At 47.2% G+C, this 25205-nt stretch overlaps 1 protein-coding gene across 1 annotated transcript in view; it reads left to right on the top strand.

The window, feature by feature from the left end:
- NADSYN1 (NAD synthetase 1) overlaps positions 1 to 25205 on the top strand; it is a 236533-nt gene that overhangs the window by 174441 nt on the left and 36887 nt on the right. The window contains exons 12-15 of the mRNA XM_053689231.1: positions 10759 to 10894; positions 12349 to 12455; positions 12547 to 12678; positions 24386 to 24455. Coding sequence (XP_053545206.1) covers positions 10759 to 10894; positions 12349 to 12455; positions 12547 to 12678; positions 24386 to 24455 — 445 coding nt within the window. The remainder of the gene's footprint in view (positions 1 to 10758; positions 10895 to 12348; positions 12456 to 12546; positions 12679 to 24385; positions 24456 to 25205) is intronic.

Raw genomic sequence — 25205 nt, 5'->3', positions numbered from 1 at the left:
GTTGCAAGAGGATCACCCAAGCAGAGCTGCTATATAGCTCCCCCCCCCTCACATGTCATATCCAGTCATTCTCTTGCAACCTAACTAAAGATAGGTCGTTGTGAGAGGTCTGTGATGTTTTTAAACTTAGTTTATTTCTTCAATCAAATGTTTGTTATTTTAAATGGCACCGGAGTGTGCTGTTTGTTCTCAGGCAGCATTAGAAGAAGAATCTGCCTGCGTTTTTTATGATCTTAGCAGACGTAACTAAGATCCACTGGCTGTTCTCACACTTTCTGAGGGGTGAGGTAACTTCAGAAAGAGGGGAATAGCATGCAGGGCCCCCCTGCAAATGAGGTATGTGCAGTAATTATTTTTCTAAGGAATGGAATTGACTGAGAAAATACTGCTAATACCAATGTAATGTAAGTTCAGCCTTAAATGCAGTAGTAGCGACTGGTATTAGGCTGATAAGTGTGTGTACACTGAAGTATTTTTCTAGGGAATGGAATTTCACTCAGAAAATACTGTTAATGCCGAAGTAATGTATGAGCCTTCACTGCAGTAAATGCGACTGGTAGCAGGCTTATTAATAACACTTCATAGCTTTTAAAATATATGTTCAAAACGTTTACTAGCATGTTAATTGTTTTTTGTGAGGTACTTGGTGATAAAACTTATTGGGGCATGATTTTTACCACATGGCTATCTTTGTTTTCTGCATAGAAACAGTTTACTGAGCTTCCCCACTGTTGTAATATGAATAGGAGGGGCCTATTTTAGCGCTTTTTTGCGCAGTAAAAATTCAGTCACAATACTTCATCCTCCATGATCCAGATCGTCTCTAGAGAGCTCAGGGGTCTTCAAAATTCATTTTGAGGGAGGTAATCAGTCACAGCAGACCTGTGACAGTGTGTTTGACTGTGATAAAAACGTTAATTATATAATTGTTATCCGTTTTTGGGTATTAAGGGGTTAATCATCCATTTGCAAGTGGGTGCAATGCTCTGCTAACTTAATACATTTACTGTAAAAATTTGGTTGCTATAACTAATTTGGTTCATGGTTATTTCAACTGTGACAGCTTTTTGTGCTTCTTAAAGGCGCAGTAGCGTTTTTTTATATTGCTTGTAAATTTATCTGAAAGTTTTTTTCCAAGCTTAATAGTCTCATTGCTAGTCTGTTTAAACATGTCTGACTCAGATGAATCTCTTTGTTCACAATGTTTAAAGGCCAATGTGGAGCCCAATAGAAATTTGTGTACTAATTGCATTGATGTCACTTTAAATAAAAGTCGATCTTTACATGTAAAGAAATTATCACCAGACAACGAGGGGGAAGTTATGCCGACTAACTCTCCTCACGTGTCAGTACCTTCGCCTCCCGCTCAGGAGGTGCGTGATATTGTGGCGCCAATACAAATCACTTTGCAAGACATGGCTACTGTTATGACAGAAGTATTATCTAAATTGCCAGAATTAAGAGGCAAGCGCGATTGCTCTGGGTTAAGGACAGAGCGCGCTGATGATGGGAGAGCCATGTCCGATACTGCGTCACAATTTGCAGAACATGAGGACGGAGAGCTTCATTCTGTAGGTGACGGATCTGATCCAGGAAGACTGGATTCAGAGATTTCTAATTTTAAATTTAAGCTTGAGAACCTCCGCGTATTGCTAGGGGAGGTATTAGCGGCTCTGAATGATTGTAACACGGTTGCAATTCCAGAGAAATTATGTAGGCTGGATAAATACTATGCGGTACCGGTGTGTACTGACGTTTTTCCTATACCTAAGAGGCTTACAGAAATTATTAGCAAGGAGTGGGATTGACCCGGTGTGCCTTTTCCCCCCCCTCCTATATTTAGGAAAATGTTTCCAATAGACGCCACCACACGGGACTTATGGCAGACGGTCTCTAAGGTGGAGGGAGCAGTTTCTACTTTGGCTAAGCGTGCCACTATCCCGGTGGAGGATAGTTGTGCCTTTTCAGATCCAATGGATAAAAAATTAGAAGGTTACTTTAAGAAAATGTTTGTTCAACAAGGTTTTATCTTACAGCCCCTTGCATGCATTGCGCCTGTCACTGCTGCGGCGGCATTCTGGTTTGAGTCTCTGGAAGAGGCCATTCGCACAGCTCCATTGGATGAAATTATGAACAAGCTTAAAGCACTTAAGCTAGCTAACTCATTTGTTTCTGATGCCGTCGTACATTTAACCAAACTTACGGCTAAGAACTCCGGATTCGCCATCCAAGCGCGCAGAGCGCTGTGGCTTAAATCCTGGTCAGCTGATGTGACTTCTAAATCTAAATTGCTTAATATTCCTTTCAAAGGGCAGACCTTATTCGGGCCCGGCTTGAAAGAAATTATCGCTGACATTACGGGAGGTAAGGGCCATGCTCTGCCTCAGGACAGGGCCAAATCAAAGGCCAAACAGTCTAATTTTCGTGCCTTTCGTAACCTCAAGGCAGGAGCAGCATCAACTGCCTCCGCTCCAAAACAGGAAGGAGCTGTTGCTCGTTACAGACAGGGCTGGAAAGCTAACCAGTCCTGGAACAAGGGCAAGCAGGCCAGAAAACCTGCTGCTGCCCCTAAGACAGCATGAAGAGAGGGCACCCTATCCTGGGCGTTGGAGATCATATCTCAGGGATATCTTCTGGACTTCAAAGCTTCTCCTCCACAAGGGAGCTTTCATCTTTCAAGGTTATCAGCAAACCAAATAAAGAAAGAGGCGTTTCTACGCTGTGTACAAGACCTCTTACTAATGGGGGTGATCCACCCAGTTCCGCGGACGGAACACGGGCAAGGATTCTATTCAAATCTATTTGTGGTTCCCAAGAAAGAGGGAACCTTCAGACCAATCCTGGACTTAAAGATCCTAAACAAATTCCTAAGAGTTCCATCATTCAAAATGGAAACTATTCGAACCATCCTACCCATGATCCAAGAGGGTCAGTACATGACCACAGTGGACTTAAAGGATGCCTACCTTCACATAACGATTCACAAGGATCATTACCGGTACTTAAGATTTGCCTTCCTAGACAGGCATTACCAGTTTGTAGCTCTTCCCTTCGGGTTACCTACGGCCCCAAGAATCTTTACAAAGGTTCTGGGCTCACTTCTGGCGGTACTAAGACCGCGAGGCATAGCGGTGGCTCCGTACCTAGACGACATTCTGATACAAGCGTCAAGTTTTCAAACTGCCAAATCTCATAGAGAGATAGTTCTGGCATTTCTGAGGTCGCATGGGTGGAAGGTGAACGTGGAAAAGAGTTCTCTATTGCCACTTACAAGGGTTCCCTTCCTAGGGACTCTTATAGATTCTGTAGAGATGAGAATTTACCTGACGGAGGCCAGGTTATCAAAACTTCTAAATGCTTGCCGTGCCCTTCATTCCATTCCACACCCGTCAGTAGCTCAGTGCATGGAGGTAATCGGCTTAATGGTAGCGGCAATGGACATAGTACCATTTGCGCGCCTGCATCTCAGACCGCTGCAATTGTGCATGCTAAGTCAGTGGAATGGGGATTACTCAGATTTGTCCCCTCTGCTAAATCTGGATCAAGAGACCAGAGATTCTCTTCTATGGTGGCTTTCTCGGCCCCATTTGTCCAAAGGGATGACCTTTCGCAGGCCAGATTGGACGATTGTAACAACAGACGCCAGCCTTCTAGGTTGGGGCGCAGTCTGGAATTCCCTGAAGGCTCAGGGATCATGGACTCAGGAGGAGAAACTCCTCCCAATAAATATTCTGGAGTTAAGAGCAATATTCAATGCTCTTCTAGCTTGGCCTCCGTTAACAACTCTGAGGTTCATCAGATTTCAGTCGGACAACATCACGACTGTGGCTTACATCAACCATCAAGGGGGAACCAGGAGTTCCCTAGCAATGTTGGAAGTCTCAAAGATAATTCGCTGGGCAGAGTCTCACTCTTGCCACCTGTCAGCGATCTACATCCCAGGCGTGGAGAACTGGGAGGCGGATTTTCTAAGTCGCCAGACTTTTCATCCGGGGGAGTGGGAACTTCATCCGGAGGTCTTCGCTCAACTAATTCATCGTTGGGACAAACCAGATCTGGATCTCATGGCGTCTCGCCAGAACGCCAAGCTTCCTTGTTACGGATCCAGGTCCAGGGACCCGGGAGCGGTGCTGATAGATGCGCTGACAGCACATTGGGTCTTCAACATGGCTTATGTGTTTCCACCATTTCCGATGCTTCCTCGATTGATTGCCAAGATCAAACAGGAGAGAGCATCAGTGATTCTGATAGCGCCTGCGTGGCCACGCAGGACCTGGTATGCAGACCTAGTGGACATGTCGTCCTGTCCACCATGGTCTCTGCCTCTGAGGCAGGACCTTCTAATTCAGAGTCCTTTCAACCATCCAAATCTAATTTCTCTGAGGCTGACTGCATGGAGATTGAACGCTTGATTTTATCAAAGCGTGGCTTCTCGGAGTCGGTTATTGATACCTTAATACAGGCTAGGAAACATGTTACCAGAAGAATTTACCATAAGATATGGCGTAAATATTTACATTGGTGCGAATCCAAGAGTTACTCATGGAGTAAGGTTAGGATTCCTAGGATATTGTCTTTTCTACAAGAGGGTTTAGAAAAGGGCTTATCTGATAGTTCGTTAAAGGGACAGATTTCTGCTCTGTCTATTCTTCTGCACAAATGTCTGGCAGAAGTTCCAGACGTTCAGGCTTTTTGTCAGGCTTTGGCTAGGATTAAGCCTGTGTTTAAGACTGTTGCTCCGCCGTGGAGCTTAAACTTAGTTCTTAACGTTTTGCAAGGTGTTCCATTTGAACCCCTTCATTCCATTGATATCAAGCTGTTATCTTGGAAAGTTCTGTTTTTGATGGCTATTTCCTCGGCTCGAAGAGTCTCTGAGTTATCTGCCTTACATTGTGATTCTCCTTATCTGATTTTTCATTCAGACAAGGTAGTTATGCGTACTAAACCTGGGTTCTTACCTAAGGTAGTTTCTAACAGGAATATGAATCAATAAATTGTTGTTCCATCATTGTGTCCTAACCCTTCTTCAAAGAAGGAACGACTTTTGCATAATCTGGACGTAGTCCGTGCCCTGAAGTTCTATTTGCAGGCAACTAAAGATTTTCGTCAAACTTCTTCCCTGTTTGTCGTTTACTCTGGACAGAGGAGAAGTCAAAAAGCTTCGGCTACCTCTCTCTCTTTTTGGCTTCGTAGCATAATACGTTTAGCCTATGAGACTGCTGGACAGCAGCCTCCTGAAAGGATTACAGCTCATTCTACTAGAGCTGTGGCTTCCACCTGGGCCTTTAAAAATGAGGCCTCTGTTGAACAGATTTGCAAGGCTGCAACTTGGTCTTCACTTCACACGTTTTCAAAATTTTACAAATTTGACACTTTTGCTTCTTCGGAGGCTGTTTTTGGGAGAAAGGTTCTACAGGCAGTGGTTCCTTCCGTTTAAAGTTCCTGCCTTGTCCCTCCCATCATCCGTGTACTTTTAGCTTTGGTATTGGTATCCCATAAGTAATGGATGACCCGTGGACTGACTACACTTAACAAGAGAAAACATAATTTATGCTTACCTGATAAATTTATTTCTCTTGTAGTGTAGTCAGTCCACGGCCCGCCCTGTCTTTTACGGCAGTTCTAAATTTTTAATTAAACTCCAGTCACCACTGCACCCTATAGTTTCTCCTTTCTCGTCTTGTTTCGGTCGAATGACTGGATATGACATGTGAGGGGAGGAGCTATATAGCAGCTCTGCTTGGGTGATCCTCTTGCAACTTCCTGTTGGGGAAGAGATATAATCCCATAAGTAATGGATGACCCGTGGACTGACTACACTACAAGAGAAATAAATTTATCAGGTAAGCATAAATTATGTTTTTGTTTTTTTTTTCGAAACTTTGTCAAAAACTTCTTCATCCATATATAAATCAGTATCTGTAGTTAAGTAATCCAATGTTTTATTTGGTGTCTTTTTATAAATGATTGTTTTTATTCTGCTCACCTGTTACACACAACCAAAGTTAAATCAAACAATGTCTATTAACCAATCCACTCGAATAGTCAACATGACAGCCTTTCCTGAGGTATTTTGAATGATTTGAAATTGTAGACAGGTATCTGATTGGACAAAAAATGTGTTTAACGGCTGAGCAGTTAACCCATTACTATCCCTGACGAAGTGCTGTGGCAGCACGAAACATGTTGGAGTGTGTAATGTTGGGCTACTAGGCTGACTCTATCTATGCTGTGATATTGGCAGATTTGCTGTGAACACTCACAGGACTCTTAATGTATACCTAATAAAGTTTATATTTTACTTCTCACTACTACTCGGTCCATTTCATGCTGGATTTTTCCACTGCTGTGGAAGCTTTTTATTTGTAAAATTGTTTGGCGGCTTGTCTTGGCACTTTCCGCCTCCAGCAGCAGGCAAACATTCTCCCCTTGGGGACACATACCAGGGATCTACATATCCTGAAGGCTGCTTACCTGCTTGTGATTTACAAAGCTATTTCGAAGCCTGCACCTACTAAGGAAGCAATACTCAGCCCCTGCACTATAAGAAGATGGGTGAGTGAATATTTTTGCCTTAAAGCATATTGGATTCTCATATATTGTTACATATTGTCTCTACATATATACATCTTGTGGGACATTTCAAGATTTTTATAATAAGGTCAGGACTGACATACAAGGTATACAGCTTCTACTGAAACACTTATCTATACACACGATATTATCTGTATAACCTTAAGGATATATCACTCCTTGACATATAAGAGATTCTCCAATATACTTATCTACTCCTTGTTGCTTGCAAGAGACTTTAATGCAAACAGAAGGATATTGTTCAGTTTTTTTCATATTATGTAAACAAATACCCTGATAGGATGGAATACACCACGCCTCTGGTGTTTCATTGGAGAATAAGACTCCTCTCATAGTGACGCCTATATTGACATTCCGGACATAGTTAACAAGTATTAGTCCCACCAAATACATTGTGATATATGTCCGGAATGTCAATATAGACAGGAGAAGATCCTCTCTCTGATTCAGACTCCGGCTTTATCCAGTGGTTTCTGTATTTCTGGGGTCTGGGCGTTGCCTCCTCTTGTTTCTATGAGACTGGTTGGATCTCTGTTAGCCTGACCCGGTTTCTCTGGTTTTTGTTCTGTGTTTTTATTTAGGACTCGTTGTGCCCTTTTTAGGGTTTTTTTCTGGAGTTCCTTATGCTAGCTGGAAGCTAGCTCAGCATACTAATGCACTGTGGCTACTCTGCACTGTAGCAAACCGAGGGTTGCAAGTTCGATCCCCGGGCGAGGTCTACTAAGCCTTTCCTCCTTTCGAGGTTGATAAAATGAGTAGCGCCTTGAGTCCCTTTAGGGGGATTATCCGCGCTTTACAAGTACAATCATGTTTTCTCTGTGCCTTTTCTTATTTGTGGAAGAATACGGTAGTTTGTTCCCTTTCTTTAGTAAGGCGTGTATTGTTTGGAGACGACTGCTGGGGACGGTGTCTCTTGGAGGTTGTTGACTCCGTCGAGTCTAGTTCCTGCGGTCTCTAGCAAGGCTTGTGCACTATCTGCGGGTCAGTGTCTTCGGGCTTTTTTTTTTTTCAAAGTTGTTCTTTGCTTCGGACGAAGCGGGACTTTGTTGGGTAGTGGTTTCAGGCCTGGTGCTCTCAGTATGGGCCGCCTCTTCTACCCTCCCGTTTTGGCATTCAGTGTCCTCTATAGCTTGGGTATTGTTTTCCCAAAAGTAATGAATGCAGCTGTGGACTCTTTCTATTTAAGAAGATAAACTTAAATTATGCTTCCTGATAATTTTCTTTTCTTCAGATGGAAAGAGTCCACAGCATCCCACCCGTATTTTTTCTGTGGGGCGTCTGTTATTTTTGTTCTTCTGGCACCTTTTCACCATGATATTTCTTCTACTGTACCTTGTTCCCTCTGCAGAATAACTGGGGATGAGAGAAGTGGGGGAGGTATTTAAACCTTTGGCTGGGTGTCTGTGCCTCCTCCTGGTGGCCAGGTTCTGAATTCCAAAAAGTAATGAATGCAGCTGTGGACTCTTTCCATCTGAAGAAAAGAAAATTATCAGGTAAGCATAATTTAAGTTTTTACTATAGATAAACATTTTTATATTACAATTTAAAAGGGTTTTAGGTATCTTTTAGTTGGTTTGTTTACTGTCCCTTTAAGCTAAAGAAACATAAACAAATAGTAAAGTCATAATTAGACAGTCATGATTCAGATAGAGAATACAATTTTAAACAACTTTCCAATTTACTTCTATTATTTAATTTGTTTCCTTCTCTTGTTATCCTTTGCTGAAAGGTTTATCTAGGCAAGCTCCGGAGCAGCACAGAACCTAGTTTCTACAAAAGAAAAAAGAAAAATGACAACGGCACTATTTGAATGTAATTGCTTTTTGAAAAAGCCTGCACGGGCGAAACGCGTCAGCAGCACGGACGCAGTTTTTAGCTTAAACTCTGTGGTCTAAAATCAGCTTAAGAGAGCATATACATGAACAAACAAAATAACTATTTAACTATATTCACTGAAATAATAGTGGGAAATATAAGGAGGTCTATACTTGAGTAATAAACACCACTGACCTGGATGATATTCAGCAGGACAGGATAGCGTAGCACCTATATGAGCGATAACACTAACATTTGTGGAATAATTTAGCGTAAAAGAAGGCTAAGTACCGATTATATGATTGCTATGCCTAACACACCCTTGCTGATCTGTTCAATATGTTGAATTGAGTGTGTAAACATAAAACGGCAATTTATCATATTAACGAACTATATATATACAAAGTAGCAAGATAGCTGTACTTCAAAGAGAACTATAATATTATTAACTGTGGAAATATTTAGCGTGATAAGAAGGCTCAGCACATTAAATGGCAATATAGTTAGGCACTAATAACAGCTATAATAATATTAGTTGTGGAAACATTTAACGTGATCAAAAGGCCCAGCATCTATGATAGAACACTATGCCTGGTACATCCTGGCGGCAACCTAACCACGCTAACGGACTATACATAGAGTGCAATAAGATAGCCATATATTAACATGAGCGTTAATATCACTAACAGTGGAAATATCTAGCATGACAAGACGGCTTACAACCATAGTATAGTAAGTTGCGGGGAATTATAAGACGATAATTCAACCGCATTGACAAATTATATACCAGAAATACTAGAGAAATGTTGCCGTCAGCAATTCTAACTTAATTGTCACAAATTGTGGTGTGAAAGACATAGTGTATTCTTAACAATTAATACGAGAGTTAGTAACAAATATACCAAGAGTGATACAATTTAATCAGTATTCCACTGGGGAATATAGAATATCACGTATCTTCATATACCTATATTAGATGTAATCTTGGGTTAACTGGTCATTACACACTCTGGATATAATGATGTATCATACCAGTCATTAATATTAGATATTGAACTGGGCGACCAGGAGACAGACAAAGATACTTGATAATAACACCAGTCACTAACTTAATAGTTACTAAATTATTATAATCATCCCATACAAAGTCCAATCTGGGGATCACTATATGAATATTTACAAGGCATGAGATAAATGTCTAATGCAAGAACTTGTGATTAGGCTTGGTAACTTGACTGCAAATGTCTCACATTCACCAATAAAAATTACACTAGGAGTTCAACCAAGTGAGTAACAACGATTATTATCCAACCTCTATAGGTGGTATATTAATTTCACGCCTCCCAACGACATAAGGAAGGCTATAATAGTTTCACGCATATAGGATACTATAACATTGGCTCAACACTAGACCAGATAACCACTCCCAAGGTACATAGATTGCAGATCACTAGTAACTGTTATCTAATAGTGCCAAGCGTCTTAACTGTACTTGGTACAAGTGATAATAGAGTATTGTAACACTATGATCAACATTTATCACACTTGCTGAGTAGATTGTTTGGACACAGAAGTGTTGAAGCACCCACGTGTCACAACCAGTACATTAGTTTACTGCTAACCTACCCTAACAAAGCTAGTATCTTTTTTTCTCCCCCCTTTCCCTATGTCTCCACGCCAAGGATATATTTGGATAGTGTATTATCATATGTGACTATATGACAGTGAGAATTCTCTAACCTGAGATCACATATCCTACAGTATATCTTACAAGTAACCAAGTGGAATATTCAACTCATGTGTGAATATTAAATAGTTGTGCTAACAACTATACTCTCTATAGCTTTTCACTATATTGGATTTTTATTCACATCAATATTTGAAGGTGATATTATTTATCTACTAGGCCTGGTACAATTAACCAATTTCACCTTCTTAAATGATTAATTTATGATCACAGAGTTTAGATATTTTAATTGTATGTAAGTTGCATTGGAGTGTTTACAATATAAAAGTGATGTTTTAATCTAGGAATAGAGTCTGGGCATAAGAGTGCTATTTGCATACTTTTTTGTGATTTCTAGATCCTAGTTTCTAGCTGCTGATTGGTGGCTGCATATATATACTGATTGTGATTGGCTCACCCATGTGCTCAGTTAGAAACCAGTCGTGCATTGCTGCCCCTTCAACAAATGATACCAAGAGAATGAAACAAATTAGATAATAGAAGTGAAGATGTTTAAAATGGTTTGTTCTACCTAAATCATGAAAGACATTTTTGTGGTTTCATGTCCCTTTAAGTTTTCCTTTGTAAGTGATTTTTTTTATTCCCTTTTGTCTTATTTTTAGCTATCACATAAATCTAAATATAGATGGAGCTGTGAAGTCTTTAATTGATATATTTAGCGCAGTAACTGGTAAAATTCCTCGGTTTCGTGCTTACGGAGGAAGCAGCCGTGAGAATTTGGCTCGGCAGAACTTACAGGTGATATTTCTGTGTTTTTTATGCACGTTATATGTTCATAAATAACCTATTAATCCCATATAATTATTATTGTTTAAATAGATAGATAATCCCTTTATTACCCATTCCCCAGCCTCTTCTGACAGCCCCCTGATCACATCTCTATTTATTATCTATTGATTTGGATTTTAGCCGATTAGAGCAGTGTCATGCACAACTCTGCAGGAGTGAGCACAATGTTATCTATATGGCTCACATGAACTAGCACTCTCCTATGATGTAAAGTTAATATAAAGCATGTGATAAGAGGCTGTCTGTAGTGGCTTAGAAACAGGCAGACATTTAGAATTTAAATGTTATAAAGTCTATTAATATAACAATGTTGGTTGTGCAAAGCTGGGGAATGGGTAGTAAAGGCGTTATCTGTCTTTTTAAATGATAACAATTTTGGTGTTGACTGTCCCTTTAAAACCCATGTTAAACATAACTCTGAAATCAGGGGTGGCCTAATTGTATGCCTCACTGAATTAAAGGGACATCAAAGTGCTTAAAGAAATTGCAGTAATGTGTTGAAAAAGCATTTTATAATTGCACTGTTGCTTGCATATAACTTTATGTTTAACTCCTACAAAGCTCAGCTCCAGAGCAGCGATACACTAATATTCTCTGTGCCCATATGCCCAGTGATTTGCTACCAGTACACCACAGCATGCTGGGACTTGTGGTTCCCATATCTAATAGCATGATTTACACTACCTGCAGCAAACTGAAACCAAACTGCCGGCATCATACCAGCTTAGGCGTTTGTGCCCTAGGGTGTGCCAACCACTGCACTAGTCTGCTGAAGAGTGTTCTCAAGAGATCACTGTAGCTTCCCCACTCGCTCTTCTCCTACATCAACTTTTCACATGTTGTTGCCTATAAATAACCTTAAATAATTTGCGTGTTAGAAAAGAATGGAAAAAAAATGTTTTTAAAAAATTAGTATTCTATTTTTAATCAAATTCCTTTTGTTCACAATTTTTTATCTCTTGGAAGTAACATTCTTCTGCAGATGAGGATACATCTAAAAAGCATATGCATGTATGCCAGCGCCTCATTGGCTCATCATCTGTATCCTCATCTTGAGTGGTGCAGGAACACAGGTCTGAGATTGCAGGAGCTAAATACAAAGTAAAACATAGGAGTTTGTTTAAAAATATAATACTGTGATGCAGTAGGGACTTTATTTATATACTTGAATGTAAATTATTTTTTCATGGATCAGATAGAGCATGTTTTTTTTAAGATCCTTTTACTATTTGTTGAGAACCAGGTAGATATGATCAGGAGCATATATGCAGTACTGAGAGCTATCTGTTGATTGGTGGCTATATATATATATATATATATATGCCTCTTGTTGTTGGTAACAAAAAATAATGTTTCTGCTTATTCAGAGCTGGTATATATTGGTTTTCTTTGATTCCACGCAGGCTCGAATACGAATGGTTATCGCATATTTATTTGCGCAACTGAGTCTTTGGGCACGTGACTTACCAGGCGGATTCCTGGTGCTTGGATCTGCGAATGTAGATGAAAGGTTGTAACGAGTTTTATCAGATGTATAATGTGAGCAGGTGTACAGTTACACGGGTATCATTTTTTTATTTGTGTATTTATTGCTTTTATAGCCTTCGAGGATACCTCACTAAATATGACTGCTCCAGTGCGGATATTAATCCAATCGGTGGCATCAGCAAGACAGATCTGAAAGGTTTTATACACTACGCTATTGACAACTTCCAGCTACGCTCACTTACAAGGTAAGTTATATCACAGTGTTGTCCAGTCAGATGGTGTGACACGCCAGTGGGAGTCTTTTCTCCAGATCGCTTTATGGATATGCATTTTTGCAACATGAAAGAGAGACTAAATTGTGAGAATCTTCTACTATAATTGTTATGGTCTAATTCTGTGTAAAACATATTTCATTTGCACATATAGAATTAACACTTTTTGTAAAATTAGATAATCATTTGTGATAAAAAAAAGTCTATTATTTGTATGAGGAACAGCTATTAAAATATTTTAAATGGAAAAAAGAAAAAAAATATTTAAAGGGACACCTCATTTTTTTTTCTTTCCTGATTCAGATTGAACATGTCAACTTTCTAATTTTCTTCTATTATCTAATTCACTCTGTTTTCGTTGTTATCCTTTGTTGAAAAGCATACCTAGGCAGGCTGCCGATTGGTGACTACACATATATGCCTCATGTTATTGGCTTTTCCGATGTGCTCAGCTAGCTTCTAGTAAAATCAGGGAGGTAAGCTCAGGAGCGTGCACGTGTCTGGAGCACTATATGGCAGCAGTTTTGCAAGAATGTTATGCATTTGCAAGAGCACTGTATGGCAGCACTATTTCTGCTAGTGCTACAGATGCTACCTAGGTATCTCTTCAACACAGAATATCATGAGAACAAAGCTAATTTAATACTAGAAGTCAATTGGAAACTTTTTTAAATGGTCTTCTCTGAATCACAAAAGAAAATTTTTGAGTTTCCTCTAAACTCTAATGATTTAGCGCATTACTTCTTGTAAGGAATTAGGAATATTTCATGATTACATACACAGGCATTTAAACAGTTACAATATTAGCAGATATTAAAGTTTGTTTTTTCTTTGCTTTCAGAAAACAACACATAGTTATTCCCAGGTTAGCTCTGTCAGGAGACTAAGGCTTGTTTACTTATACTCTTTGTGCTGTAGCCATGAAAGACATTTAGCGCAATAAGTTTAGACTGTAGCACGTGAACTAATCCTTACTACGACTAATACATGTTATTCCCCTGCTCTCCCTTCAGTGCTTCCCCTGCTTTCCCTTCAGTGCTTCCCCTGCTTTCCCTTCAGTGCTTCCCCTGCTCTTCCTTCAGTGCTTCCCCTGCTCTTCCTTCAGTGCTTCCCCTGCTCTTCCTTCAGTGCTTCCCCTGCTCTTCCTTTAGTGCTTCCCCTGCTCTTCCTTCAGTGCTTCCCCTGCTCTCCCTTCAGTGCTTCCCCTGCTCTTCTTTCAGTGCTTCCCCTGCTCTCCCTTCAGTGCTTCCCCTGCTCTCCCTTCAGCGCTTCCCCTGCTCTTCCTTCAGTGCTTCCCCTGCTCTTCCTTCAGTGCTTCCCCTGCTCTTCCTTCAGTGCTTCCCCTGCTCTCCCTTAAGTGCTTCACCTGCTCTTCCTTCAGTGCTTCCCCTGCTCTTCCTTCAGTGCTTCCCCTGCTCTTCCTTCAGTGCTTCCCCTGCTCTTCCTTCAGTGCTTCCCCTGCTCTCCCTTCACTGCTTCCCCTGCTCTCCCTTCACTGCTTCCCCTGCTTTCCCTTTACTGCTTCCACTGCTCTCCCTTCAGTGCTTCCCCTGCTCTCCCTTCAGTGCTTCCCCTGCTCTCCCTTCACTTCTTCCCCTTCTCTCCCTTCACTTCTTCCCCTGCTCTCCCTTCAGTGCTTCCCATGCTCTCCCTTTACTGCTTCCCCTGCTCTCCCTTCACTGCTTCCCCTGCTCTCCCTTCACTTCTTCCCCTTCTCTCCCTTCACTGCTTCCCCTGCTCTCCCTTCAGTGCTTCCCATGCTCTCCCTTTACTGCTTCCCCTGCTCTCCCTTCACTGCTTCCCCTGCTCTCCCTTCACTGCTTCCCCTGCTCTCCCTTCACTGCTTCCCCTTCTCTCCCTTCACTTCTTCCCCTTCTCTCCCTTCACTTCTTCCCCTGCTCTCCCTTCAGTGCTTCCCCTGCTCTCCCTTTACTGCTTCCCCTGCTCTCCCTTCACTGCTTCCCCTGCTCTCCCTTCACTGCTTCCCCTGCTCTCCCTTCACTGCTTCCCCTGCTCTCCCTTCACTGCTTCCCCTGCTTTCCCTTTACTGCTTCCACTGCTCTCCCTTCAGTGCTTCCCCTGCTCTCCCTTCAGTGCTTCCCCTGCTCTCCCTTCACTTCTTCCCCTTCTCTCCCTTCACTTCTTCCCCTGCTCTCCCTTCAGTGCTTCCCATGCTCTCCCTTTACTGCTTCCCCTGCTCTCCCTTCACTGCTTCCCCTGCTCTCCCTTCACTTCTTCCCCTTCTCTCCCTTCACTGCTTCCCCTGCTCTCCCTTCAGTGCTTCCCATGCTCTCCCTTTACTGCTTCCCCTGCTCTCCCTTCACTGCTTCCCCTGCTCTCCCTTCACTGCTTCCCCTGCTCTCCCTTCACTGCTTCCCCTTCTCTCCCTTCACTTCTTCCCCTTCTCTCCCTTCACTTCTTCCCCTGCTCTCCCTTCAGTGCTTCCCCTGCTCTCCCTTTACTGCTTCCCCTGCTCTCCCTTCACTGCTTCCCCTGCTCTCCCTTCACTGCTTCCCCTGCTCTCCCTTCACTGCTTCCCCTGATCTCCCTTCACTGCTTCCCCTGCTCTCCCTTCAGTGCTTCCCTTGCTCTCCCTTCAGTGCTTCCCCTGCTCTCCCTTCAGTGCTTCCCCTGCTCTCCCTTCAGTGCTTCCCCTGCTCTCCCTTCACTGCTTCCCCTGCTCTCCCTTCATTGCTTCCCCTGCTCTCCCTTCACTGCTTCACCTGCTCTCCCTTGAGTGTTTTCCCTGCTCTCCCTTCAGTGCTTCCCCTGCTCTCCCTTCTCTTCTTCCCCTGCTCTCCCTTCAGTGCTTCCCCTGCTCTCCCTTCAGTGCTTCCCCTGCTCTCCCTTCAGTGCTTCCTCTGCTCTCCCTTCACTGCTACCACTGCTCTCCCTTCACTGCTTCCCCTGCTCTCCCTTCACTGCTTCCCCTGCTCTCCCTTCACTGCTTCCCCTGCTCTCCCTTCACTGCTTCCCTGCTCTTCCTTCACTGCTTCCCCCTGCTCTTCCTTCACTGCTTCCCCCTGCTCTCCCTTCATTGCTTCCCCCTGCTCTCCCTTCACTGCTTCCCCTGCTCTTCCTTCAGTGCTTCCCCTGTTTTCCCTTCAGTGCTTCCCCTGCTCTCCCTTCAGTGCTTCCCCTGCTCTCCCTTCAGTGCTTCCCCTGCTCTTCTTTCAGTGCTTCCCCTGCTCTCCCTTCAATGCTTCCCCTGCTCTCCCTTCAGTGCTTCCCCTGCTCTTCCTTCAGTGCTTCCCCTGCTCTTCCTTCAGTGCTTCCCCTGCTCTTCCTTCAGTGCTTCCCCTGCTCTCCCTTAAGTGCTTCCCCTGCTCTTCCTTCAGTGCTTCCCCTGCTCATCCTTCAGTGCTTCCCCTGCTCTCCCTTCAGTGCTTCCCCTGCTCTCCCTTCAGTGCTTCCCCTGCTCTCCCTTCAGTGCTTCCCCTGCTCTCCCTTCAGTGCTTCCCATGCTCTCCCTTCAGTGCTTCCCCTGCTTTCCCTTCTGTGCTTCCCCTGCTCTTCCTTCAGTGCTTCCCCTGCTCTCCCTTCAGTGCTTCCCCTGCTCTCCCTTCAGTGCTTCCCCTGCTTTCCCTTCTGTGCTTCCCCTGCTCTTCCTTCAGTGCTTCCCCTGCTCTTCCTTCAGTGCTTCCCCTGCTCTCCCTTAAGTGCTTCACCTGCTCTTCCTTCAGTGCTTCCCCTGCTCTTCCTTCAGTGCTTCCCCTGCTCTTCCTTCAGTGCTTCCCCTGCTCTTCCTTCACTGCTTCCCCTGCTCTCCCTCACTGCTTCCCCTGCTCTCCCTTCACTGCTTCCCCTGCTCTCCCTTTACTGTTTCCACTGCTCTCCCTTCAGTGCTTCCCCTGCTCTCCCTTCAGTGCTTCCCCTGCTCTCCCTTCACTTCTTCCCCTTCTCTCCCTTCACTTCTTCCCCTGCTCTCCCTTCAGTGCTTCCCATGCTCTCCCTTTACTGCTTCCCCTGCTCTCCCTTCACTGCTTCCCCTGCTCTCCCTTCACTGCTTCCCCTGCTCTCCCTTCACTGCTTCCCCTGCTCTTCCTTCACTGCTTCCCCTTCTCTCCCTTCACTTCTTCCCCTTCTCTCCCTTCACTTCTTCCCCTGCTCTCCCTTCAGTGCTTCCCCTGCTCTCCCTTTACTGCTTCCCCTGCTCTCCCTTCACTGCTTCCCCTGCTCTCCCTTCACTGCTTCCCCTGCTCTCCCTTCACTGCTTCCCCTGCTCTCCCTTCACTGCTTCCCCTGCTCTCCCTTCACTGCTTCCCTTGCTCTCCCTTCAGTGCTTCCCCTGCTCTCCCTTCAGTGCTTCCCCTGCTCTCCCTTCAGTGCTTCCCCTGCTCTTCCTTCAGTGCTTCCCCTGCTCTCCCTTCAGTGCTTCCCCTGCTCTCCCTTCAGTGCTTCCCCTGCTTTCCCTTCTGTGCTTCCCCTGCTCTTCCTTCAGTGCTTCCCCTGCTCTTCCTTCAGTGCTTCCCCTGCTCTCCCTTAAGGGCTTCACCTGCTCTTCCTTCAGTGCTTCCCCTGCTCTTCCTTCAGTGCTTCCCCTGCTCTTCCTTCAGTGCTTCCCCTGCTCTCCCTTCACTGCTTCCCCTGCTCTCCCTTCACTGCTTCCCCTGCTCTCCCTTCACTGCTTCCCCTGCTCTCCCTTTACTGCTTCCACTGCTCTCCCTTCAGTGCTTCCCCTGCTCTCCCTTCAGTGCTTCCCCTGCTCTCCCTTCACTTCTTCCCCTTCTCTCCCTTCACTTCTTCCCCTGCTCTCCCTTCAGTGCTTCCCATGCTCTCCCTTTACTGCTTCCCCTGCTCTCCCTTCACTGCTTCCCCTGCTCTCCCTTCACTGCTTCCCCTGCTCTCCCTTCACTGCTTCCCCTGCTCTCCCTTCACTGCTTCCCCTGCTCTCCCTTCAGTGCTTCCCCTGCTCTCCCTTCAGTGCTTCCCCTGCTCTCCCTTCAGTGCTTCCCCTGCTCTCCCTTCAGTGCTTCCCCTGCTCTCCCTTCACTGCTTCCCCTGCTCTCCCTTCACTGCTTCCCCTGCTCTCCCTTCACTGCTTCAACTGCTCTCCCTTGAGTGCTTTCCCTGCTCTCCCTTCAGTGCTTCCCCTGCTCTCCCTTCAGTGCTTCCCCTGCTCTCCCTTCTCTTCTTCCCCTGCTCTCCCTTCACTTCTTCCCCTGCTCTCCCTTCAGTGCTTCCCCTGCTCTCCCTTCAGTGCTTCCTCTGTTCTCCCTTCACTGCTACCACTGCTCTCCCTTCACTGCTTCCCCTGCTCTCCCTTCACTGCTTCCCCTGCTCTCCCTTCACTGCTTCCCCTGCTCTCCCTTCAGTGCTTCCCCTGCTCTTCCTTCAGTGCTTCCCCTGCTCTTCCTTCAGTGCTTCCCCTGCTCTTCCTTCAGTGCTTCCCCTGCTCTTCCTTCAGTGCTTCCCCTGCTCTTCCTTCAGTGCTTCCCCTGCTCTCCCTTCACTGCTTCCCCTGCTCTCCCTTCACTGCTTCCCCTGCTCTCCCTTCACTGCTTCCCCTGCTCTCCCTTCACTGCTTCCCCTGCTCTCCCTTCAGTGCTTCCCCTGCTCTCCCTTCACTTCTTCCCCTTCTCTCCCTTCACTTCTTCCCCTGCTCTCCCTTCAGTGCTTCCCCTGCTCTCCCTTTACTGCTTCCCCTGCTCTCCCTTCACTGCTTCCCCTGCTCTCCCTTCACTGCTTCCCCTGCTCTCCCTTCACTGCTTCCCCTGCTCTCCCTTCACTGCTTCCCCTGCTCTCCCTTCACTGCTTCCCCTTCTCTCCCTTCACTTCTTCCCCTTCTCTCCCTTCACTTCTTCCCCTGCTCTCCCTTCAGTGCTTCCCCTGCTCTCCCTTTACTGCTTCCCCTGCTCTCCCTTTACTGCTTCCCCTGCTCTCCCTTCACTGCTTCCCCTGCTCTCCCTTCACTGCTTCCCCTGCTCTCCCTTCACTGCTTCCCCTGCTCTCCCTTCAGTGCTTCCCCTGCTCTCCCTTCAGTGCTTCCCCTGCTCTCCCTTCAGTGCTTCCCCTGCTCTCCCTTCAGTGCTTCCCCTGCTCTCCCTTCAGTGCTTCCCCTGCTCTCCCTTCACTGCTTCCCCTGCTCTCCCTTCATTGCTTACCCTGCTCTCCCTTCACTGCTTCGCCTGCTCTCCCTTGAGTGCTTTCCCTGCTCTCCCTTCAGTGCTTCCCCTGCTCTCCCTTCTCTTCTTCCCCTGCTCTCCCTTCACTTCTTCCCCTGCTCTCCCTTCAGTGCTTCCCCTGCTCTCCCTTCAGTGCTTCCTCTGCTCTCCCTTCACTGCTACCACTGCTCTCCCTTCACTTCTTCCCCTGCTCTCCCTTCACTGCTTCCCCTGCTCTCCCTTCACTGCTTCCCCTGCTCTTCCTTCACTGCTTCCCCCTGCTCTTCCTTCACTGCTTCCCCCTGCTCTCCCTTCATTGCTTCCCCCTGCTCTCCCTTCACTGCTTCCCCTGCTCTTCCTTCAGTGCTTCCCCTGTTTTCCCTTCAGTGCTTTCCCTGCTCTCCCTTCAGTGCTTCCCCTGCTCTCCCTTCAGTGCTTCCCCTTCTTTTCCTTCAGTGCTTCCCATGCTCTCCCTTTACTGCTTCCCCTGCTTTCCCTTCTGTGCTTCCCCTGCTCTTCCTTCAGTGCTTCCCCTGCTCTTCCTTCAGTGCTTCCCCTGCTCTCCCTTAAGGGCTTCACCTGCTCTTCCTTCAGTGCTTCCCCTGCTCTTCCTTCAGTGCTTCCCCTGCTCTTCCTTCAGTGCTTCCCCTGCTCTCCCTTCACTGCTTCCCCTGCTCTCCCTTCACTGCTTCCCCTGCTCTCCCTTCACTGCTTCCCCTGCTCTCCCTTTACTGCTTCCACTGCTCTCCCTTCAGTGCTTCCCCTGCTCTCCCTTCAGTGCTTCCCCTGCTCTCCCTTCACTTCTTCCCCTTCTCTCCCTTCACTTCTTCCCCTGCTCTCCCTTCAGTGCTTCCCATGCTCTCCCTTTACTGCTTCCCCTGCTCTCCCTTCACTGCTTCCCCTGCTCTCCCTTCACTGCTTCCCCTGCTCTCCCTTCACTGCTTCCCCTGCTCTCCCTTCACTGCTTCCCTTGCTCTCCCTTCAGTGCTTCCCCTGCTCTCCCTTCAGTGCTTCCCCTGCTCTCCCTTCAGTGCTTCCCCTGCTCTCCCTTCAGTGCTTCCCCTGCTCTCCCTTCACTGCTTCCCCTGCTCTCCCTTCATTGCTTCCCCTGCTCTCCCTTCACTGCTTCAACTGCTCTCCCTTGAGTGCTTTCCCTGCTCTCCCTTCAGTGCTTCCCCTGCTCTCCCTTCAGTGCTTCCCCTGCTCTCCCTTCTCTTCTTCCCCTGCTCTCCCTTCACTTCTTCCCCTGCTCTCCCTTCAGTGCTTCCCCTGCTCTCCCTTCAGTGCTTCCTCTGTTCTCCCTTCACTGCTACCACTGCTCTCCCTTCACTGCTTCCCCTGCTCTCCCTTCACTGCTTCCCCTGCTCTCCCTTCACTGCTTCCCCTGCTCTCCCTTCAGTGCTTCCCCTGCTCTTCCTTCAGTGCTTCCCCTGCTCTTCCTTCAGTGCTTCCCCTGCTCTTCCTTCAGTGCTTCCCCTGCTCTTCCTTCAGTGCTTCCCCTGCTCTTCCTTCAGTGCTTCCCCTGCTCTCCCTTCACTGCTTCCCCTGCTCTCCCTTCACTGCTTCCCCTGCTCTCCCTTCACTGCTTCCCCTGCTCTCCCTTCACTGCTTCCCCTGCTCTCCCTTCAGTGCTTCCCCTGCTCTCCCTTCACTTCTTCCCCTTCTCTCCCTTCACTTCTTCCCCTGCTCTCCCTTCAGTGCTTCCCATGCTCTCCCTTTACTGCTTCCCCTGCTCTCCCTTCACTGCTTCCCCTGCTCTCCCTTCACTGCTTCCCCTGCTCTCCCTTCACTGCTTCCCCTGCTCTCCCTTCACTGCTTCCCCTGCTCTTCCTTCACTGCTTCCCCTTCTCTCCCTTCACTTCTTCCCCTTCTCTCCCTTCACTTCTTCCCCTGCTCTCCCTTCAGTGCTTCCCCTGCTCTCCCTTTACTGCTTCCCCTGCTCTCCCTTTACTGCTTCCCCTGCTCTCCCTTCACTGCTTCCCCTGCTCTCCCTTCACTGCTTCCCCTGCTCTCCCTTCACTGCTTCCCCTGCTCTCCCTTCAGTGCTTCCCCTGCTCTCCCTTCAGTGCTTCCCCTGCTCTCCCTTCAGTGCTTCCCCTGCTCTCCCTTCAGTGCTTCCCCTGCTCTCCCTTCAGTGCTTCCCCTGCTCTCCCTTCACTGCTTCCCCTGCTCTCCCTTCATTGCTTACCCTGCTCTCCCTTCACTGCTTCGCCTGCTCTCCCTTGAGTGCTTTCCCTGCTCTCCCTTCAGTGCTTCCCCTGCTCTCCCTTCTCTTCTTCCCCTGCTCTCCCTTCACTTCTTCCCCTGCTCTCCCTTCAGTGCTTCCCCTGCTCTCCCTTCAGTGCTTCCTCTGCTCTCCCTTCACTGCTACCACTGCTCTCCCTTCACTTCTTCCCCTGCTCTCCCTTCACTGCTTCCCCTGCTCTCCCTTCACTGCTTCCCCTGCTCTTCCTTCACTGCTTCCCCCTGCTCTTCCTTCACTGCTTCCCCCTGCTCTCCCTTCATTGCTTCCCCCTGCTCTCCCTTCACTGCTTCCCCTGCTCTTCCTTCAGTGCTTCCCCTGTTTTCCCTTCAGTGCTTTCCCTGCTCTCCCTTCAGTGCTTCCCCTGCTCTCCCTTCAGTGCTTCCCCTTCTTTTCCTTCAGTGCTTCCCATGCTCTCCCTTTACTGCTTCCCCTGATCTCCCTTCAGTGCTTCCCCTGCTCTCCCTTCACTGCTTCCCCCTGCTCTTCCTTCAGTGCTTCCCCCTGCTCTCCCTTCATTGCTTCCCCCTGCTCTCCCTTCACTGCTCCCCCTACTCTTCCTTCAGTGCTCCCCCTACTCTTCCTTCAGTGCTCACCCTGCTCTTCCTTCAGTGCTTCCCCTGCTCTTCCTTCAGTGATTCCCCTGCTCTCCCATCAGTGCTTTCCCTGCTCTCTCTTCACTGCTTCCCCTGCTCTCCCTTCACTGCTTCCCCTGCTCTCCCTTCACTGCTTCCCCTGCTCTCCCTTCAGTGCTTCCCCCTGCTCTCCCTTCAGTGCTTCCCCCTGCTCTCCCTTCAGTGCTTCCCCCTGCTCTCCCTTCAGTGCTTCCCCCTGCTCTTCCTTCAGTGCTTCCCCTTCTCTTCCTTCAGTGCTTCCCCTGCTTTCCCTTCAGTGCTTCCCCTGCTCTCCCTTCAGTGCTTCCCCTGCTCTTCCTTCAGTGCTTCCCCCTGCTCTCCCTTCAGTGCTTCCCCTGCTCTCGCTTCAGTGCTTGCCCTGCTCTCCCTTCAGTGCTTTCCCTGCTCTCCCTTCAGTGCTTCTCCTGCTCTTTCTTCAGTGCTTCCCCTGCTCTTCCTTCAGTGTTTCCCCTGCTCTTCCTTCACTGCTTCCCCTGCTCTTCCTTCACTGCTTCCCCCTGCTCTTCCTTCAGTGCTTCCCCCTGCTCTCCCTTCATTGCTTCCCCCTGCTCTCCCTTAACTGCTTCCCCTGCTCTCCCTTCAGTGCTTCCCCTGCTCTTCCTTCAGTGTTTCCCCTGCTCTTCCTTCACTGCTTCCCCCTGCTCTTCCTTCACTGCTTCCCCCTGCTCTCCCTTAACTGCTTCCCCTGCTCTTCCTTCAGTGCTTCCCCCTGCTCTTCCTTCACTGCTTCCCCCTGCTCTCCCTTCAGTGCTTCCCCCTGCTCTTCCTTCAGTGCTTCCCCTTCTCTTCCTTCAGTGCTTCCCCTGCTTTCCCTTCAGTGCTTCCCCTGCTCTCCCTTCAGTGCTTCCCCTGCTCTTCCTTCAGTGCTTCCCCCTGCTCTCGCTTCAGTGCTTCCCCTGCTCTCCCTTCAGTGCTTTCCCTGCTCTCCCTTCAGTGCTTCTCCTGCTCTTCCTTCAGTGCTTCCCCTGCTCTTCCTTCAGTGTTTCCCCTTCTCTTCCTTCACTGCTTCCCCTGCTCTTCCTTCACTGCTTCCCCCTGCTCTTCCTTCACTGCTTCCCCCTGCTCTTCCTTCAGTGCTTCCCCCTGCTCTCCCTTCATTGCTTCCCCCTGCTCTCCCTTAACTGCTTCCCCTGCTCTCCCTTCAGTGCTTCCCCTGCTCTTCCTTCAGTGTTTCCCCTGCTCTCCCTTAACTGCTTCCCCTGCTCTTCCTTCACTGCTTCCCCCTGCTCTTCCTTCACTGCTTCCCCCTGCTCTTCCTTCACTGCTTCCCCCTGCTCTCCCTTCAGTGCTTCCCCTGCTCTCCCTTCAGTGCTTCCCCTGCTCTTCCTTCAGTGCTTCCCCTGCTCTTCCTTCAGTGCTTCCCCTGCTCTCCCTTCAGTGCTTCCCCTGCTCTCCCTTCAGTGCTTCCCTTGCTCTCCCTTCAGTGCTCCCCTTCAGTGCTTCCCCTGCTCTCCCTTCAGTGCTTCCCCTAATCTTACTTCAGTGCTCCCCTGATGTTACTTCAGTGCTTCCCCTGCTCTCCCTTCAGTGCTTCCCCTGCTCTCCCTTCAGTGCTTCCCCTGATCTTACTTCAGTGCTTCCCCTGATCTTACTTCAGTGCTTCCCCTGATCTTACTTCAGTGCTTCCCCTGATATTACTTCAGTGCTTCCCCTGCTCTCCCTTCAGTGCTTCCCATGCTCTCCCTTCAGTGCTTCCCCTGCTCTCCCTTCAGTGCTCCCCTTCATTGCTTCCCCTGCTCTCCCTTCAGTGCTTCCCCTGATCTTACTTCAGTGCTCCCCTGATGTTACTTCAGTACTTCCCATGATGTTACTTCAGTGCTTCCCCTGCTCTCCCTTCAGTGCTTCCCCTGCTCTCCCTTCAGTGCTCTCCTGATGTTACTTCAGTGCTTCCCCTGATCTTACTTCAGTGCTTCCCCTGATGTTACTTCACTGCTTCCCCTGATCTTACTTCAGTGCTTCCCCTGATCTTACTTCACTGCTTCCCCTGATCTTACTTCAGTGCTTCCCCTGATCTTACTTCACTGCTTCCCCTGTTCTTACTTCACTGCTTCCCCTGATCTTACTTCAGTGCTTCCCCTGATCTTACTTCAGTGCTTCCCCTGCTCTCCCTTCAGTGCTTCCCCTGATCTTACTTCAGTGCTTCTCCTGATCTTACTTCAGTGCTTCCCCTGATCTTACTTCAGTGCTTCCCCTGATCTTACTTCACTGCTTCCCCTGATCTTACTTCAGTGCTTCCCCTGATCTTACTTCAGTGCTTCCCCTGCTCTCCATTCAGTGCTTCCCCTGCTCTCCCTTCAGTGCTTCCCCTGATCTTACTACAGTGCTTCTCCTGATCTTACTTCAGTGCTTCCCCTGATCTTACTTCAGTGCTTCCCCTGATCTTACTTCACTGCTTCCCCTGATCTTACTTCAGTGCTTCCCCTGATCTTACTTCAGTGCTTCCCCTGCTCTCCATTCAGTGCTTCCCCTGCTCTCCCTTCAGTGCTTCCCCTGATCTTACTTCAGTGCTTCCCCTGATCTTACTTCAGTGCTTCCCCTGATCTTACTTCAGTGCTTCCCCTGATCTTACTTCAGTGCTTCCCCTGTTTATAAGAGAGCAGGGGAAGTGTTCTGCAGTTTTATGTCACTTTGAGTTGACCAATACAATTTAAATAATAATAATTTTTAAACAGTCTTTTAATATGTTTTGTATTTTGCAGTATATTGTCAGCGCCACCTACAGCTGAGCTTGAGCCGCTGCTTGACGGTCAGATTTCTCAGAACGACGAGGTAATCCCAGCTCTACAAGATAGGGCGGCGCTTTACAAATAAAACCAGGGGCCATCCTTAGATCACGCAAATGATTACAAAATAAAGAGCAAGCACAGATTATTAGACTTGAAAACCCAAAGTATTCTTTTGTGATTCAGACAGTTTTATAAAAGTTTCCAATTGACTTCTATTATGAAATTAGCTTTGTTCCTATGATAGTCTGGAGCACTATATGGCAGGAAATAGTGCTTCTGTCTAGTGCTCTTGTAAAACTGCTGTCATATAGTGCTCCAGACATATGCACGTGCCTGAGCTTACCTCCCTGCTTTTCAACAAAAGATACCAAGAGAACAAAGAACATTAGATAATACCCAACCAACCAGCTGAGCTGGAGATAGCTAAATGTGCGGCCGAGGGGAGCGCGAGGCTCTTTTCTACGCACGGTGAGCTCTCTTTAGTGCTTATTCTGTAAATACATTTCCCACTCCACTAGACCATTGCTCGAGTATTATTAAATTAATTTTACTGCGCACCACCACTGACGTCTATTATGTAAGGGATTTAGTGCACCCGCGCTATCTGACATACAGAGGTTAGAGCACCCTAGACCATCGCTCGAGCAATACCACATGAATTTTACTGCGCACCACCACTGACGTCTGTTATGTAAGGGATTTAGTGCACCCGTGCTATCTGACATACAGAGGTTGGAGCACCCTAGACCATCGCTCGAGCAATACCACATGAATTTTACTGCGCACCACCACT

This window comes from Bombina bombina, chromosome 7, assembly GCF_027579735.1.
Source record: "Bombina bombina isolate aBomBom1 chromosome 7, aBomBom1.pri, whole genome shotgun sequence".
NCBI classification, from domain to species: domain Eukaryota; kingdom Metazoa; phylum Chordata; class Amphibia; order Anura; family Bombinatoridae; genus Bombina; species Bombina bombina.
This window is presented reverse-complemented; position numbering and strand designations above follow the sequence as displayed.